Source organism: Eulemur rufifrons, chromosome 3 (assembly GCF_041146395.1).
Source record: "Eulemur rufifrons isolate Redbay chromosome 3, OSU_ERuf_1, whole genome shotgun sequence".
Lineage (NCBI taxonomy): Eukaryota > Metazoa > Chordata > Mammalia > Primates > Lemuridae > Eulemur > Eulemur rufifrons.
The window spans coordinates 53279449-53298136 of NC_090985.1; the positions used below are offsets into that span (position 1 = coordinate 53279449).

General features: G+C 37.5%; 1 protein-coding gene across 3 annotated transcripts in view; it reads left to right on the forward strand.

Moving 5' to 3' along the window:
• Positions 1–18688, forward strand: part of RSPO2 (R-spondin 2) — a 138639-nt gene that overhangs the window by 69022 nt on the left and 50929 nt on the right. For 2 of the 3 annotated variants that reach the window (XM_069466096.1, XM_069466097.1), the window contains exons 2-3: positions 1775–1963; positions 18311–18454. In XM_069466096.1, coding sequence (XP_069322197.1) covers positions 1775–1963; positions 18311–18454 — 333 coding nt within the window. The remainder of the gene's footprint in view (positions 1–1774; positions 1964–18310; positions 18455–18688) is intronic. The other variant, XM_069466098.1, reaches the window with a different exon arrangement.

Genomic DNA, 18688 nt, shown 5'->3' on the forward strand with positions numbered 1-18688 from the left:
GTCAAGGACATATTTGTGAGTTTGTGCTAGAATCACTGTCACTCTTTTCAGGATTTTTAATGTTTTGGGTGATATATTTCATCTTTAGAATTTGGTGGGGCTAGATGCAGAAAAGTGTTTTGGTTGGAATGACCAGGCTCTGGATCTCAGCGGGCTTCAGGGTTGGAAAAGTTGAAGCTTACAGAGAGAGCAAATAAACATGGTCATCAAAGCCGAGAATTAAGATCTGTTTATTCACCTGCACATTTGAATTAAATCTCATAGCAATGGGCAGAGCCACTTATTAAGACCCTCACAAAGTAAATTACTTTAGTCATGTTTAAATGTCTATTTGTGCCTGTATTTGGACACAGAGGTTGACGTAGTTACCATATAATGGATGGAGAAGGCCTTGTGAATTACTTATGCTGTTGATTTGCAACACAGAGCAGGCCACTAGGATAGTTGACTCTAGACAACGGTTAATTAAAACTGAAAAGTCTATTCTAGGTTTGGGCAAGAAGCTTCAGATTATTAAAAAAAATAAATAAAACAAAAAACACATGGGCTCTTTTTCTTCAGCATTGAGAAGTATTATGGCTGAGGAAGACTGGAGGAAGTGGGGAGAGAGAGCACTTAGGTTGGGTGTGGCTCCCATCACTTTGCTTTAAGAGAATTCCTCAGGTATAGGGTTATAAAGATACCTAAGATATGGAGTTGGGTAAGTATTCCTTAATTCATTCTCGTTGTTTAAGTCTGTTGAGGTTCAAGTAAATAAAGCAGTGCTTTTAAAGCTTTTAAGAATAACTTTTTTAAAAAAAACAGGGCACAATTTGTTGACTCTGAAATCTTTGCGGTCAGGATGAAAGTTGGCCTCTGATACATGAAAACAAAAGAAAAGGCCTTTAATTTATGTTGCTTGTCTTGGTTCTATAATTCTCTTTCCTCCATACTTCTTACTAGGGGGTGTGGTTTACGGTGATAAAGAGCTCTTGGTTTAACTTTTGAATTGAAAGTAAGTAGAGATTCAACTTTAGTTTGTGATGACTGTGGGACAGAGAACCTTCTGCTTATACAATTCTCATTTTTCATGAAAATCTCAGGATTGTAGAAAATTTCTAGAGGGTAGTTTTATACCACACACACACACACATATATATATATATATATATATATTTTTTTTTTTTTTTTCTTTCTGGGTTTTCCTGGATCTGGACAAGTTTATGTTAACTTCTTAGGGATACCATACTATACTATGACAATAATTTGAATTTGGTTCCCACACTTGGATATTCTGAAGGCCTGGGGTTCTTATGTCTTATGATGTGTTTTCTCTGTCCTGTACTTGCCCCCTTGGTGCCCCCAATCCAGGGTTGGAATTGTCTGCTCTGGCCACTTGGGGCAGGGGGTCGTAGTACTTATGTGCCAATAGCCCTCTCAACTCCTGTCGACATAAAGGGAGCTAAGTGTCAGTTCTTCACATGCTTGTTTCTTGGCCTGGATTCAGGACCTTGTCATAAATTCTCCCTCTGTCTGATCTGGCATCTCCATGGGCCATTCAGTTTCACCTTCGAGCCTCGGTTCTGCCTCTGAGTTTCCTCTTTGCTTCTAAGTTTGTGTATTAACCCTTTTTTGGTGGGAGTTGGGGTGGGGGGAGGAGGGAGAGGGATATTTTGTCTAGTATTTCTGTGTGAGTAGAGCAGAAAGACAAGAAACATTTGTCCTTTCAGCATGGTATATTGACCAGAAGTTTGATCATATTCATATTTAAATACTTTTTCTTTTTCTTTTACAGCTAGTTACGTATCAAATCCCATTTGCAAGGGTTGTTTGTCTTGTTCAAAGGACAATGGCTGTAGCCGATGCCAACAGAAGTTGTTCTTCTTTCTTCGAAGAGAAGGGATGCGCCAGTACGGAGAGTGCCTGCATTCCTGCCCGTCAGGGTACTACGGACACCGAGCCCCAGACATGAACAGATGTGCAAGTGAGCATTTGACTTTGTCTATCCTGTTCTGCTGAATAGGCAACTTGGGGGATGAACTAAGTTGGAAATTTTGACTGAAAAGAAAAAGGTATAGTTGTAATAGGCTGTAGAAATATTCTAAGCTCATACTTGCAAAAATGAATGGGGTTGAACAGGAGCACTTTTACTTGATATTTTGTATGGAAGTATATCACACAGTGTTGCACACGTTTTATTTTTTAAGATTCCGTGAGTATTTTTTCATTACAAGGATCTCAGACATGCTTGTTAGGCAGATTATTTGTAAGGAGTACTTATTCAATGCTTACAAAAACAAAAAGTAAATCACAAAGAAATTTAAATACTTTATACTGGGAACAATCTGGTTTACCACAGTTTCTACTTTTACCTGAGTTTGTAATACCTGCTTTAGTCTAATCTGCAATTAAATATATTCATTTTAGGTTTCTTTAAGCATCACTGATAAAGATGTAGCTTTCTGAGTTTTAAGTTAAACAACTGTAAAAAAGGTTAAGGAATGGCATTTTGTACATAGGAATGAGGGTACAACTTTTCATCTTTTAATCCAAAAATCACTTACAGAGTGAGTCTCATCTTCTAGGTCAACTGTAGAAATTGAGGTTTAAAAAAATGAGACACCAAAGGAAGATTCCTTTCTTTAAGGAGCTCAAATTTTAGGAGGTAGAAGGGGATAAGAAAAAGGGGACCGTGGTGTAAAATGACAGATGGGTAAGCAGTTTAATCATAACTTAATGCATTAAGTGCTATATCAGTACACATTAAATCACTCATATAATCAGAGTGATTTAATGATCTCCCATTAATACACTGTGAATGTGACTATTTTGCTGAGATGGCCTTTAGATAAGAAGGGAATTTTGAGTTGTGTCATCCAAGGATGATATTATTTTGGAAGGTGGCAGAACTAGTGGAGGGTGGTTAAATAAATTCTGGAAAGAACGAACCACGTATGTAAAAAAATGTGTTTGGGAAACAGGAAGTCTCACCTGGGGTGCTATTTGGCATTTTGGCAAGACAAGTCTCTGTTTCATGGGACTTGTCCTACATTGCTGGACACTTAGTGTTTTTGGTCTCTGTCAATTATATATCCTTTATGTCCTCAAAGCACTGTGACAAGCAGACATGTCCCCAAACATTTGTAAAGACCTAGGAGAGCAATACCACTGCTGGATGAGAGCCATTGGACATCATGTGCCTCATGGGAGGTGTGGTTGGAATTGAGGATAGAATGGGAGGCTTGAGTGCAACTGATAAAGGTGTGGAATGCCAGGCTGAGAAGACTGCATATTATCTGAGGGTACTGAGCAGGCTGTGGACTAAAGAGATTACCTTAAAATAATTCTATCAGAAATGAGAGAGACGAATTGGACAGGAAGAAAAACTTAGAGGAAGGCTGCTATAGCATTGCAGATTGGAAATCTTGTTCTGTTGAAAGATTTGTGGGCAGTGAGTTGCAGAGGCTTTCCAAATAGAACCAATGAAGTTTGGTAATTAATTGCATGGGAGATGAAGGAGAATCAAAATTGATCCTAAGGTTTCTAGCTAAGGTGACTGGGTGAATAGTTTTGCTATTAGCAGAGATACAAATATATAGGCTTATATATAGGCTGAGAGGAAATTTGGATCTACCTTCATTTCATGGAATTGTTTGGATTAATAACTAGAGGGATACAACTCCCAACAAGAATAGATGGCTAATTTTTGCAAATATATATTTTGTCCTTAACGTATATGATTTGGGCTGCCTAGTAATTTGTTCCTCATAATTTATGAACTTCTATAGAGGGAGGGATAGGGTCTACCTTGAAATGTATTCCTGTTCAGATTGGTTTAAGACTGCCTGTGGGGGGTGACTTGGGTCCATGACTATTCTGTAGCCTATCAGTGCACAAGGAAGATAAGGCAAGAGCATAGGTGGAACAAGGGATTCATTCCAAGTTCTAGAGCTAGCATTATATGTACTATGTATGAACAACAGACTGGCCATATGATATGTTACTCAACCTGGCACATGGAAGGTGAAAGGGGCTGCCATTAATAACTGTGCAGAGACATTAGATGTAAACCAGGATTGTCCTGTGCAAACTAGTATGATGGTCACCTCAGCAATACTTCATAGTGTATAGATGGAGTCTTCCTTGGAGACATACTCCTAGGCATGAGTTAACAAGCACATTTTGGCTAAGTTGATTCTTTTTCTCAGAAATGGAAAGAACAGTGACTATAAATCAGCCTTGGAAAGAGAATCTATGTTTGAGAATGGGTTTGCTGTGGTTATACTTACTATAAGTGAATGCGATCAATGTTGGAGTTTACTGACTTAGAGAAAATAATTACTTATCTGGTACAAGCCTGAAGTGCTTATTAACAAGACTTCTGTGAAGCAAAGCAAAAATGAAAAATTTTCTTAATTCTTAATAGATGACTTTCGATGATCATGGTTCTTCCATACCAACAATTAGCTTTTTTCTGTGGCTACTTTGCATATATTGCATTGATAGATATTTGTATTCCATTTAGAGGAAGAGAAAGATTTAAATTGGAAAAGCCATCCCAGATTTAAAATTTGAAATTATATCCACTTTTTGTTCAGAGATTTTTGCTGGATGGTAGAGAAGAAAATTATACTCTAAGCAATAGTAGATTAAAAATCCTGTAAGTGAAACTAGCTCATCCATTTCCTAATCACTAGAATAAGATTCCAAGTATAAAGCAATATCCTTCTGAAGGAAGTCTTGCTCTCTGAAATGTTACGTGAGGTTGGCTTCTTGGTACACACAGTATGAAGCATGTAAGATTCAACCATGCTTGTAAAAAACCAATTCAATAACCCTTTGAGGAATGCCACAAGTATATATAGTAACAGACACTGCCATTGTCCCAGATACTGTTAGGTGATACTTCTCTATTTTCTCTTTTTCAATCACTGATAAACTTATTTACATAAAACTATATAGTGTTATACATATTCCTTACAGAAAGCTTAGAAGGTACATAGGCCTTAATAAAAAACAAAAACAAAATACACTTCTCAAAGATAACAAAAGTTAAGGTTTTAGCTTTTGTCCTTCACATTTTGTTTCTAGACATATTTATGTCTTCCTCCCTTACAAATGTGTAATTTTGTTTTGTAGCTTGTTTTTTTATGAATTACAAACATTTTTTTTCATGTCACTAAATATGGCTGCATGTATTCTATTGAACGGACATACCATAATGTATTTAACTAATTGCCTATTGAACATTTGCTTTTAGTTTTCTACTATTAGCAGTTCTATGAAAAATGTCCTTATATATTAATATAAACTCTTGTTCTCTCTCACACATACATATTTTTACACATTTGCCTGATCTTTTTTGTAAGATAAACTTTTAAACATAATATACGTTTTTAAGGGCTTTTGGTATATATTGTCAAATGGCCTTCTAGAAAAGTTGTGTCAGTTCACATCTTTGCTATCAGCAGATATTTTCTCTTGCATCTCACTGGCTATGAATGATTAAAAATGCATTTGTTTTAATATGCTTTTCTTTGATACAAATGAATTTGGCCATCTATTTTTCACATGAATATTTTGCATTGTTAGATGTTTATCAGAATCCTTGCCCTCTTCTTTTTTTATTTGCATACCTGTCATGCTTTTAGTAATTAAAAAGCTTTAAATGAAGTATGCAGAATTCTAAGTACATACATAATAAATGGAGAGTTTAATGAACTATCACAAAATGGATATACACCTGTAATGCCCACTGAAGTCGAGAAAGAATGTTAGAACTACCCACTCACTACTCTGTCTTCCTTTGACTAACTGCTCTCCTGACTTGTAACCAAAACACATATGAAACATTATTCATGGCAACGCTATTCATACTAGCTACAAATTGGAAACAGCCCAATGTCCAAATAATAGGATATCTAAGAAGATATAGTATATTAATAAAAAGACCTGTATACAGAAGTAGAAACAAATTACCTGCAGCAATGTGCAATGACATGGATGAATCTCATAGCATAATGTTAAATGAAAAAAGCCATAAAAATAACATACACATTTACATATGTTTCACAAATAGGCAAAACTAATCTATGGTGCTAGAAGGCAGAATTTTGGTTCTTACTGACATGATTTATTGAACACCTACTAAGTGCTGGCTTTAGTACTAGGTACCTGGAGATACAATAATGAGTAATAATTAGTTTCTGCTCTTGAGTTGCTTATGATCTAGTGCAATGATGCTCAACTGGGGTGGGTTTGCCCCAGATGGGGACATTAGGTTATGTTTGGAAACATTTTACTTAACTATTCTATTGTTTAACTATCCCACTAAAATGTAAGCTCCAACAGATTTTGGTCTGTTTTGTTCAAGCTCTTGATATGTATAATAGTGTCTGATACACTGTGGGTGTTCCATAAATATCTGTTGGATGAATAAATGAATCAAGGTAGTTACAGTGAAGATAGACATGGGGGAATGAAGAGAGATTAAGGATGAATTGGTGAGACTTGATAATCAATTGGAGGATGTTGGATGAAGGTAAAGGGTAAAATTAAGATGAGCTGACAAGCCAAGATCATAAGAATAGAGAGTAGAATTTATCAAGGAAATACAGGAGGAAAAATATATTTATTGGAGAGAATGGTCATGATGGTGGAATGTTTGATTTGGGGCATGTTGAGCTTAAGGCGATCTGAGACATCCTAGTGAAGATACCCAGTGGGGAGTTTCACACAAGGGACTGGAGCCCCCAAGGGAGGCCTGAACTGAATCATTGAAACAAAGAGTAGAGTGTAGACTGGGGGGGGAGGGGAAGAGTTCTGAGGATTAAACACTAAAAAATGTTGACATTTAACAGCAAACAAAGAAAAGCTGGAAGAAAAGACTGTGGCCAAGTCACTAGGAAAATAGAAAATCCAGAGGAGGGTGTCTCAGATGTAGAAATAGGAAGACTCAAGAAGGAGCAAGTGGTCAATGTCAAAGTTGCACTGTTTAAACAAAAAAGCTGTTGACCTTAATGAAAGTCACTTCACTATTTTTGTTGGGGCACTATCCTGATGGCTGTGGTTTTGGAAGGTACAAAGAGTCATAGGGAAGCAGCCACAGTGATTGTATACACTTGTTCTCTTCTCTGCGAAGTTTATTTAAAGGGTATCTGATGATAGTTAGAAGGCTCACAAATCAGGGAGTCAGAGAGAAAGTGAGAGTAAGTGAGTAAGAGAAAGTAAGGCATACGTAGCCCTTCCGTTTTTGAAGTGCTTTGACCTACATATTTTTATTTGCACCTGGAAATCCTACGTGAGAGTTAGTAGTATCCCCATTTACAGAGCAGGTAACAGATGTTCTGAGATGTTTACTGACTGGCCTGAGGATTGGCTGCCACTATATGACACAACCAAGACTGTCTACTTTCATCCTCAAACTAGGTTGGCAGGTCTGACAAAATTACCTTAAACAGAGATGATTGAAGCTATCAAACCATATGGAGTGACATCTTTCAGTAGTGCAAGTAGAAGGGTCCTCCATGCAAGGATGTTCATCCTGGGACACAGGCCAGGGGCGGATCCCAGGTGCAGGGATGGAGGCAGAGGTGGTGAGGGGAGATGGTGGAAGTTCTCTTCTAATCGCCTCCATTGTCCTCAGAGCAATGGGAAGTGAGCCTGAGAGCGAGAGAGGAGGAGAGCAGGAAGGAGAAGGGGCCAGACAGCACGATGGGGTGGCAGCAGCCCACAGGGCCCACTGGCATTTTAAAATAAGGCCAGAAGCTAGTGGGTAACTTTGATAACATCCCTAACACAACTGTTGCTCACTAAAAATAAAAATAAAAATAAAAAAAGACCAGTCAGCAAGGTTGTGGGATTTCATTGTCCTAGCCATGTTCAGCTCTTGTGGGTATGACCAGGGGAAGAGCAGGCAGGGGAGATTTAACCGGGCCGGAGTGCAGGGGCTGGTAGCATCGACAGGGTCAGCACACTAGGGCCCATTTGCAAATGTGATTCACTTAAGGATTTTGAGACGAAGAGATTAGTCTAGACTAACTGGGTGGGCCAAAGGTCGTCATAAAAGGGAGATGAGAGGGTGACAGATGTGATGACAGAGCAGAGGTTGGAGGGCTGGAGGGCGGGCCACAAGCCAAGGGATGCAGGTGGCCTCTAGGAGCTAGAAAAGGCAAGGAAACAGAGCTCCCGTGAGAGCCATCAGGAGAAGTGTGGCCTGCCCTGCCGACAACTTGATTTTAGCCAAACGTAACGCCCTGGGACTTCTGACCTCCAGAGAATAAATTTGTGTTCTTTGAACCTCTCCTCGCCTCAAAACGAAGATATCAAACCATAGGACTAGGTATAAATGTCATGCCAGTTTCAGCCAAACCACATTGTTTTGTAAAATTATTCTCTCTTCCTTTTTTTCCAACCAGCTCTTTCACTCACAAGTCAGTGCCACACAAGCAAGAAATTAGAAGCTTATTAAAATAGGATGGAATTTTGACCTATTGGCAACTGATTGGGAGTCATCTTTCTTGACTTACCAAGTGTAAAAAGTATTGAAGTAAAAGTGTTCTCATGTCAAGATAACTAAATTCCAGCATCTTCATCCTCATCTGATGTTTGTCTTATGCACACAGCCAGATTGTGTATGTAAGACATCACTGTGCCTCCCCAAGCTTAGATATTACCAGTTGGTGTTTTCAGAAGGAAACTTTTTTCCTTTTTCCTTCAAGGTGCCCCATGGATTTTAGTAATTCTCTAGCCTAGGGGTCAGCACACTATGGCCTGAGAGCAAAATCTTGCCTGTTATCTATCCTGTAGGGCCCTATTATGTATTCTAAGAATAGCTTTTAGATTTTTAAGTGGTTGGGGGGAAAAATCAAAAGAAGAACTATTCTGTGATGCTTGAAAATATTAGCTTTAAATTTCAGTGTTGATAGATAAAGTTTCGTTGGAAAACATCCACGCTTAATTATTTACGTATTGTCCATGGCTGCTTTTGTGTTACGACAGAGATGAGTAACAGAGTTTAGACAGAGACCGTATGGTCTGCAAAGCCTAAAATATTTACTATCTGGCTCTTTACAGGAAAAGTTTGCCGACCCTGCTCTTCTAGCCTATGTGGAGTGTAAAGGGATTAAGAGATTCTTCTCATTTTCCTTGGATGGGGGTTGAGTGGAGGGCAAGACATATATTAGCTTACATATGATTTTCCATTTAGTTGGGTGGAGAGTTCTGCATTTTCTGCCATTTGGAAAAGTTCAACTAAGACTCAAGTTTGAAGTTAGTTAAACGGCTTTGGTCCCACCTTAATATAAAAGGGTGACAAGTTACCAAAAAAGGGAAAGCACAAGGAGTAACCAGGATGAGAGATTTGCTACTGGCAGAAATTTAAAATCTGATATGAGATATTAATTTGGTTTACAACTTCTAAAACTTTTCATTGCTATTATGTTCCTTTCCTATTTTATTTTGAGGTAGTTGTCCTCCCCACCTCTCCCCTCCCTAAATGGAAAAGAAAAGCCCTTTAAACACCTAGCACTGTATTCCCAGCAAATGTCTTCCAAGTTCTGATTTTATTTGTTTTGAGAATGATTTCAAATATGCATCACTTGAATATATGAGAAATAAAGCCAACATTTTAATTAATATGTTGACTTCATTATTCATTATTTGACCACATGGTTTTATACAAGCCTCAGTGTTTCTTCATACTTTTTTGTGTGGGTGGGCAAGATATAACATTCAAACATTGAAATATTATGCTGAAGCTACCAGTAACATATTTCACAAGTTTGAGTGTCTATGTTTTTTTAAAAAATGAACTGTTGCAACATTTTAAGTTAAAATGAGTTGGGAAAAAAAATTTTGACAGCATATATATCCTTAGAAATTGAAATTAAATGGTCCTATGGAATGTAAGGTAGAACTCTATAGTTATTTGAAAAACAATGTGTAAATTTCTGGATAGAGTCCATTCATCCTACCTAATTGCAACTGGAGGGTTAAAATCACTGCAGAGGCCAGGACTTTACTGTCTAAAATAGGTCAGGCATTTCCCACTCCAGTGCGGTAGTAAAGGGAATAGGGCACAGAGAGAATGTGATTTCCGTCCCCCTCTCCCCAGGGTCAAAATTGCCTTTAAATCTCACCTTTCTACCTCCCGATTCCTAATGTTCAGAGCAAATTACTTTCCATGTAGGTGCTCAACAAATGATTATAACCAGTTTGTTAAGCTGCATGACCTAAACAGGATAAAACTACTGTCTACTATAGATAGTGGGCTTTGGATAATGCTCTTCATTTGAGTAGTGCATATATATGAAATTTATTGAAATTATATGAAATTTATTGAAATTATAGATATTTTTTCCATGTGGAGTATCCTATTTGAGCTTCCTTCCATCCACTATGTTGGACTCCATCTTTGTTTTAGTTGCTAAATTTTAAAAATGTTATTGATAAAAGTTGTACATATTTTTGAGGGTACATGTGATGTTTTGATACTTATATACAATGTGAAATGATCAAAATCAGGATAATTGGAATCTATCACTCCAAACATTTAACTTTGTATTGAGAACATTATTATTTTTTTCTAGCTATTTTGAAATACACAATAAATTGTTACCATAATTTCCCTACTATACTATTGAATACTAGAACTTAGTCCTTCTATCTAACTGTATTTTTGTACCCCTTAACCAGCTGCTTTTCCCTCCTCCCCCTTCCCTTCCCAGCCTCTGGTATCCACAAGTCTACTCTTCACCTCCGTGAGATATACTTTTTATGCTCCTACATGTGAGTGAGAATATACAGTATTTGTCTTTCCATGCCTGGCTTATTTCATTTAACATAATGACCTCTGGTTCCATCCATGTTGCTGTAAATGACAGCATTTCATTCTTCTATGGCTGAATATTATTCCTTTATGTATATATACCACGTTATCTTTATCCATTCATCTGTGGATGGACGCTTGGGTCGATTCCATACCTTGGCTATTGTGAATAGTGCTGCAATAAATATGGGAGTGCAGTTATCTCTTCAAAATACTGATTTGCTTTCTTTTGGATGTATAACCCAGCAGTGGATCATATGGTAGTAAATTTTTATACTCATAATAGCTCACATTCTTTGATAACTAATTACTCAGCAGATGCTGCACTGAGGTCTTTGCATTAGTTAAGCCTCTGAATCCTCTCAACCATCCTGTGAGACTGACGTTACTTTTTCTTTTTAAAATGCATGAGGGCATTAAGGCAAGGAGAGCTTTACTGACTTGGCCATGGTCACACAATAGTAATCAAGCCGAGATTCTAACCTCAGATCTGCTAACCACTGTACTGTCTGAGTGGCCACTGTATTCTCAACATAGTTCTTATTTCCTGCCTCTGGCTCTTATTCTGTATTCTCTTCTTTATTTGACACAGTTGAACGTCATCCTATGCCAACTATCCTAACTAATATAGCCAAGCTTGTCTTAAACCCATTCCACTGGGTTTTACACAGACTTCAATCTTGGATCTTCTCTTAACTTACTAATGCTGGTTTTTCTGCATCATCACTCAAATAGTTTAATTGTAAATATGAAACATTGAGTCCTGAAACCTCTGGATCTATTTTTTATTTTCTTTAGGTTAAAATATAATGAAGGTTCTAATGAGCTGTGTGTTGCTGGACAATATTACAAAAAAGTGTAATTTTAGCTCTTAGGTCCTAGTTTTCGCCAATCCTGGCTCTCATAGGATTGCTGCCATAGTACATGCTAGAATGCATGATTTTGGTAACATAAAGCTTAAAAACTTATTTGTGGATATTTATAAACCATTGCAAGTTTTGAGAAGGAATATTAAATAGTAGTATTTGAAGTTGTTAGAGAAGCCTAAAAATACTTAAACAATTTTTTAAAATCTCATGTTCAGTTTCACAGTCTAGTAGTTTCCATGTGAAAAATTGCAAAAAGTCAAATTTTGAATGTTTTTTAAACAACCTGTCCCTTTAATTTCTGTTCAAATTTTAGCATGTAAGTAGCAGAGAAACCTCTAGGAGGGTGTTCAGGGGTTGGCTTGATGCTCTTTGATCCTTGCAACTGCAACCTGACACCTAGGTGTCTGTGACTGCCACCTTCTGAACAGAGATGCTGGTTTGAAAAAGCAGCTGAAGATCAGTATGCAGTCAGATTTTCATGGTATACTAAGGCAGTAAAAGCCCACAGCCATGATAACCTCAAGAAATATTAGAAAATAGATTCCTCAATGTGTGTCTGAGGTCGTAGTAATGCTGCATTATCACTTAAATAGTTTAATTGTAAATATGAAACATTGAATCCTAAAACCTCACTGTTTCACTGACTTCTTCCCTTTCTTTAATTGTTTGTGATATATAGAATTCCATTTTCACAGTTGGATTTAACAAAGGTTGATTTTTTTTTTCCATCTCTTAATTTTTCTTGTTTATATGATTGGCCATGCTGAGATAATCAATAGAGAGATGGTTCTTGTCATCTAGGTTTAGTTGGGAAGATAAACAAAACAAACTTTCTCAGAATGTCAAGTGCCCTGAGAGCACTGTGGGACCAAAGGAAGAGGGGATAATTGTGTGACCTTTGGCTTCTCTCAGTTTTTTGTCTTATCCCCCTCCACTCAGTCTGTTGATGCTATTGATTCATTGTAACTTCTTTCCCCATTACTGTTTCCACTGAGAATGTTGTGACTCTCGATGACTTTCCCAACTTCTCTCTTCTTGCTTTCAGGAAGGTTAGCTTTCTTCTTTTTTTTTTTTCTTTTCTTTTCTTTTTTTCTTTCTTTTTTTTTTTTTTTTTTTTTTTTTTTTTTGAGACAGAGTCTCGCTCTGTTGCCCCGGCTAAAGTGAGTGCTGTGGCGTCAGCCTAGCTCACAGCAACCTCAGACTCCTGGGCTTAAGCGATCCTACTGCCTCAGCCTCCCCAGTAGCGGGGACTACAGGCATGCGCCACCATGCCCGGCTAATTTTTTCTATATATATATTATAGTTGGCCAGATAATTTCTTTCTATTTTTAGTAAAGACAGAGTCTCGCTTCTAAGGTTAGCTTTCTGAAAATACACACTGCATAGCTCACTCATACTTTCTGGTTTAGAGCAGGTAATTATTACCCAATTGCCTGCCTGTGGATTTTTCCCTACAGTAGATGAAGATCCTGAGAGGTGTGGGAACCTTGCTTTTTTCATCTGTGCTTCTCAGCATCTATCTACCGGGATACCTGGCCCCTAGGAACTTTTGCCAGTCTAAGTGAGGAAACAAGGGACCGTTTTGGTCACGTTACTTTCATGCGCAGCAATCTATGGGGACCACTCACTGCTAGTCAGAATAAGCCTATAATCTTGAACCTAGCTTCCTTTTTATTCATTTTCATTGTTACTTAAATACTTAAATCACACAAAGCACAAATAATTTATAAACTCCACCCATAATTTCTAAGCCCGGTAACCATCGCCACCAGCTCCACCTCTAAGCCACTCTTCACTGGGCCTGTTGTACATCATGTGAGTTTTCTCCGGCGCCTCTCCTGCCTCTCTCGAATTTGCTTGTCTGAGGTTCCAACTTCCATTGCAGATACCACCTACTTGCCTTTGATATTTACATTCTCTAGTATAATTGTTTTCGGGTGTTTAACTGTTGCTTCTTCCAGTATGATTTGCAGTTCTCTACGGCAAATATGGCTTTTTTAATATTAGAAATACTTACAAATGCATGTGCAGTCGATTTCACACTAAGCATTCAAATATTAAAGAAATTAAGTTTTTAAATGGCATTCATGTTTGTTCAACTTGGCAAACATTAAAATTCCACTATGTGTCCAGCATTGTTAGGAGTAGGGAATTCACAGATTAAAAAGAATGAAGAAAACTTTAATGGCAGAACAGAAATGGGTCCCTTTTTTCTGTCTCTAACGTACCCAGCACATGCCTCTAATGTCTGCTCTGTTATGTGGTGATGTTCCATTGGTTCCTTGTGGCCTCCCTTTTTGGCTTAGCACCTCTAGGGTAGGGAATGAATATTACAGGTTTAGGTTCTGAGGGTCTGGCACAATCCCTGGCACATACTAGGTTAGTGGGGAATGTTTGGAATGAGCTGTTGAGCTGGACTATAGTAGCATTTGAGAAATTCTATATCAGAGCCTGTATGGGGGTGCTGGGGGAGGATAGGAGAGAAGGGTACTCAACCTATTTTTCCATTCCTTGGCCCAGGGTAAGTCCTTTTTGCCCAATTACAGTCCTGTCAGACTGCATTTGGGCACTATTTCACTTGGACAGTAATTTTACTTAAACCAATATTGGCAGTCCTCTCTTGGTGGATTACATTTTTGAGGAGGCACTGTAATTTAGAAGCATGTAAGTTGGCTAAACCAGAGTCTTTTATTCTGAACAAGGACTTAAAGCTCATATTTTTATGGAAAAGGGCTATGTTTAATAAATTTTGATATGCCTATTTTCTTACGCAGCATAAAGTTTTCTAAGGTTTAACAATCTATTGTATGATCACACTGGTGTTTTAATGGTGTTTCACTCATTTATTTGTAAAATGTACATAGCGATTTTGTAAAGTGTTAATATATGCATGAAACTATTAATACTGTGGGTATTTCTGGGGAGTAGGCCTGATAATGCCATTCAGGTGAGAAAGATTTCTATGTTTTTCTTTAAATCTTCTGTATTGCTTTGAATTTTTATTTGTAATGAGAATGTTTTATGTAAAAAAAAAAATAAAACTGAATTAAGAGTTGATATGAATCTCAATTAAATTAGGATAACAAGCTTAATTAGTTTTTGGGAAGTGGTTACAGGCTAGGGGAGAAAGTACAGGACCATGAGATCCCGAAAGGAGTGTTTTTTCTGAAGCAGAAATAGTTACTTCCTGGAGAAATGGCTGAGTAGATTTAGGGGGCTGCAGCTGGATTTGGAGCTGGTGAGAAAAGGTTTTTAGGTGCCGAAGCACGTCAAGGAGACTTTCCAGGGTAGGTGGCTTGCGCAGTTGCTGGCTCTGAAAAGCCTTGGGTTGGTAGGTGCTGGGATTAGATGAGTTCTGTCAGTGCAGGGGCCACCTGCATAGGTTTTATGTTGTGGCAAAGAAGAGACTGAGACCAGGAACGGCCAGCAGAGCTTCTTCAGGTGTTAGGGCTTGGCACCAAGCAAAGCTTTTTAAAAAAATGCTTTATTGCACAGACAATATTTTTAGGTTTTTTCCCTTAGGATTTGCGTGAAAGAAAAGCACCATTGAACATATAAAAACAAAGGCTACTGGCAAGAGATGGTTAAATGAATGTATATTTTGAAAGTTACAGCAGGTTCATCATTATTAAGTAAAGGTATATTTTCATGAACCCAGATCTGAAAAACTTTGGGGTGGGATAATATGTCTTTTATTTATTCTTGCCTGTTAAAATCAAAAGGGCTTATTTCATAATGTTAATACAGTGGCTTTTTCAGGTCAACTTAAGTAGGTCACAGACATATATTGTAATAACCTTTTCTGTTACACTTTTATTACATAAACATTTTACAATTATGAAAGATTTATATGATTCAGAAATATTATCTTTAACATTTCAAAATTCTACCATCACCTCCCCAAATTAACTTCTCTAAACTACTTCATACCCTTGACTGCATGCTTGCATATATGGCTTTATTGTGTCATATATGTCTTGCAACTGGCATTTTTTTTTAAAACTTAACAATAGGCTTTAGAGCTTTTTCTGGTTCATTACTTATAATTCACCTTGTGCTTTTAAGTGGCTTTAGAATTCTACAATTTGAAGGTATCATATTTGTATTCTACTTAAATTTGAGAACAAATAATTAAGCTTTCTTCTAGCAAATTTTTGCCTGAAGAAGTCCTGAGGGACTTTACAGAGAATGATAGGTATTTCAGAAAATCACGTTCTGTAAACTGGTGTTAGGAGCATGCAATGAAAGGAGGAAAAGGAGCTACAAGTAACAATAAAGATCAGCAAAGGACCTTGTAAAATTAATTCCAAATGCTTATTGCTATAACTTTTTGGCCAAAAAGCTTATTGGTGCAGGCCATATTTTAAAGCTGATTTACAAAGTGTAGAGTGCTCTTTTTAAAAAAAATATAAATGCTTTTTCTCTTCACCCTTTAGTTCTGTTTTATCCTTTGCAATGCTTATCATTTCTTGGAAAATAACTCTATAGCAGAAAGGGCTGCTTGTTGTTTTTTTTTTTTTTTTTTAATGTAGCAAGAAAACTAACAATTTGCGGACATAATGGTCATGTATTTTGACCGTGATTAAGAGGCTACTGACCAGCTATAGACCACTGTTTTATTAAAATACAGGTTACAGTATTGAAGACTACAAATGAACCTTCTATGGAGTGACAAACTGTTCTTCCATGCCTACCATTTTTCTTCCCTCCTAAAGGAGTAATGTTGTAATTTGTCTGTGGACTTTAACCCACCCATGGTCGTCATTTCAATTGTAAATTTGGTAATAGTTTAGAAGTTGAGTTATCTACTTCATGGTGGTAATTTAATACATAGAAACCTCGTTAGACTCAAAATTTGGTTGCATTTTCACTCCATTATTATCTTTTTGCTTACAGGAACTCTATATTTTAAAGTTCTTCTGAATCCTGAAAGCACCAAATATAGTTTTCGAGTCTTGTTAAATGAATAAATAGGATGTGAAGTTTTCATAGCACTTTACATGCTGTTAATTGCCATCAGTTAAAACTATTACAAGTAATAATGTACTATAATCTGTTGAAAACCTGACCTTTCAATTTACCAATCCTCCAACCTTCTTTCCTTTCCTCTCCTTGAAGAGTGGTTTAGAGTGTATTTATTTTCACCTGTACATGTCAGTGATCTCTGGCAGGAATGTTACTGCCCCACCAGGGAATCTGGCCTAGAATACAAGCCTATATTACGGCTTCTTTTTATCCCATGTTGTAATATATGTGGTTTAGTGGAAAGATATGTGTTTCTAAATCACTGTTGCTTTTATCTGCAGACTACCTATTATGAGCCAGTCAAGTTATATATATTACAAATCCCTCCCATAGCCTTGTAAGGTCAGTGATATCCCTGTTTTACACAGGAAGGAATAGAAGCTCAGAGAGGCATGCAGTTGTCCAAAGTCACAGAGCTGATAAGGACAGAGCTGGTGTTCAAACCCATATCGAGTAGACCTGAAAGCACATGTGTTTCACAAACTGTTCCTAGCAGACATCAGTTAATGAGTTATAGAGAATGGCTCTAAAAGGCAGATGGAAGGGAATGGGTGAAATCATACCCAACGGGTACAATGTACACTATCTGGGTGATGGGCACACTTACAACTTTGTCTCAAGCAGTACAAAAGCAATCCATGTAACCAAAACATTTGTACCCCTATAATGTTCTGAAATAAAAAAAACTTAAAATTTAAAAAAAAAAAAGGCAGATGGTTTTAGGGGCTTTCAGAACCAATTCAACCACTGCTGGCTATGTGACTTTCTCTTAGTCTCAGCTTAGTTAATTGCAAAATAGAGATTCTACTACCTACCTTGTAGGACTGTTGTGAAGAATCAGTGGAAATGTATGTAAAGACTTTGGCACATTAAAGGTCAAAATGACCTAAACTTCCCCCCTCCCACCCAAGTCAAATCACCTTCTGATGAAAGCAGATGCCAGCATTGACCAGTGCCCTAGATCTGCAGGGTCCCCAACCCCAGGCAGTGGCCTGGTACTGGTATGTGGCTTGTTAGGAGTCCAGCTGTGCATCACTGCCTGATCTTGGTCTCCCCATGGTCCTTCCACCCGTACGCCCTCTGTGGAAAAACTGTCTTCCATGAAACCAGTCCCTGGTGCCAAAAGGGTTGGGGACCACCTAGATAATAGACCATGTATTTAAAAATGTTTTCAAAATTAAAATTTCTAACTCATTTACTATCCCCAAACACTGATTACAGTGTTGCCTTTGTGTTTCCCATTGTAGGTTTTCTGAAGCACAGAACAGGTTTCATTCCTGGCAGCAATGTCATTTGTAGTGGGGGTGTTTTGTTTTTCTTTTTAATTTTTTTTGTTTTAATCCATGTGGATTTGCAAACATTTCTAAAGGGTCATACGCTGCACGGGGCCCCGTGCTGGCATTCTTTCTTAGTTTATTGATGTGGTGAGCTGTTGGAAGAGGTAGGGATGATTTAGAATGAAATGGCATTAGGAAGCAAATGAGTTGAACAATATTTCTCTGACCATGAGAATTTCAACTGGGCTAACCAGTGAGTTTGTGATACTTATTCGCAAAACAGGTAAATATCTTTGGCTGAAACGTTCTCTTTTTCTCTTTAAAATTTTCAGGATGCAGAATAGAAAACTGTGATTCTTGCTTTAGCAAAGACTTTTGTACCAAGTGCAAAGTAGGCTTTTATTTGCATAGAGGCCGTTGCTTTGACGAATGTCCAGATGGTTTTGCACCATTAGATGAAACCATGGAATGTGTGGGTGAGTACTTCTTAATGGAACTCTCAAACTGCAACTTTTAACACCTGTTTCTCGAAACTGTGTATTTGAATATATTTAACCTAAAAACAAATTGCTTCTCTTGTTAGTTAGAACTGAAAATTAAGTTCTTTGCTGATTTTCTGAATTGTTTAGGCATCATGACAATGAATAGTCTCATATATTATATCTTGCTACAAAATCTATTAGTTGTGCCAATTGTTGGGTTAACCTATT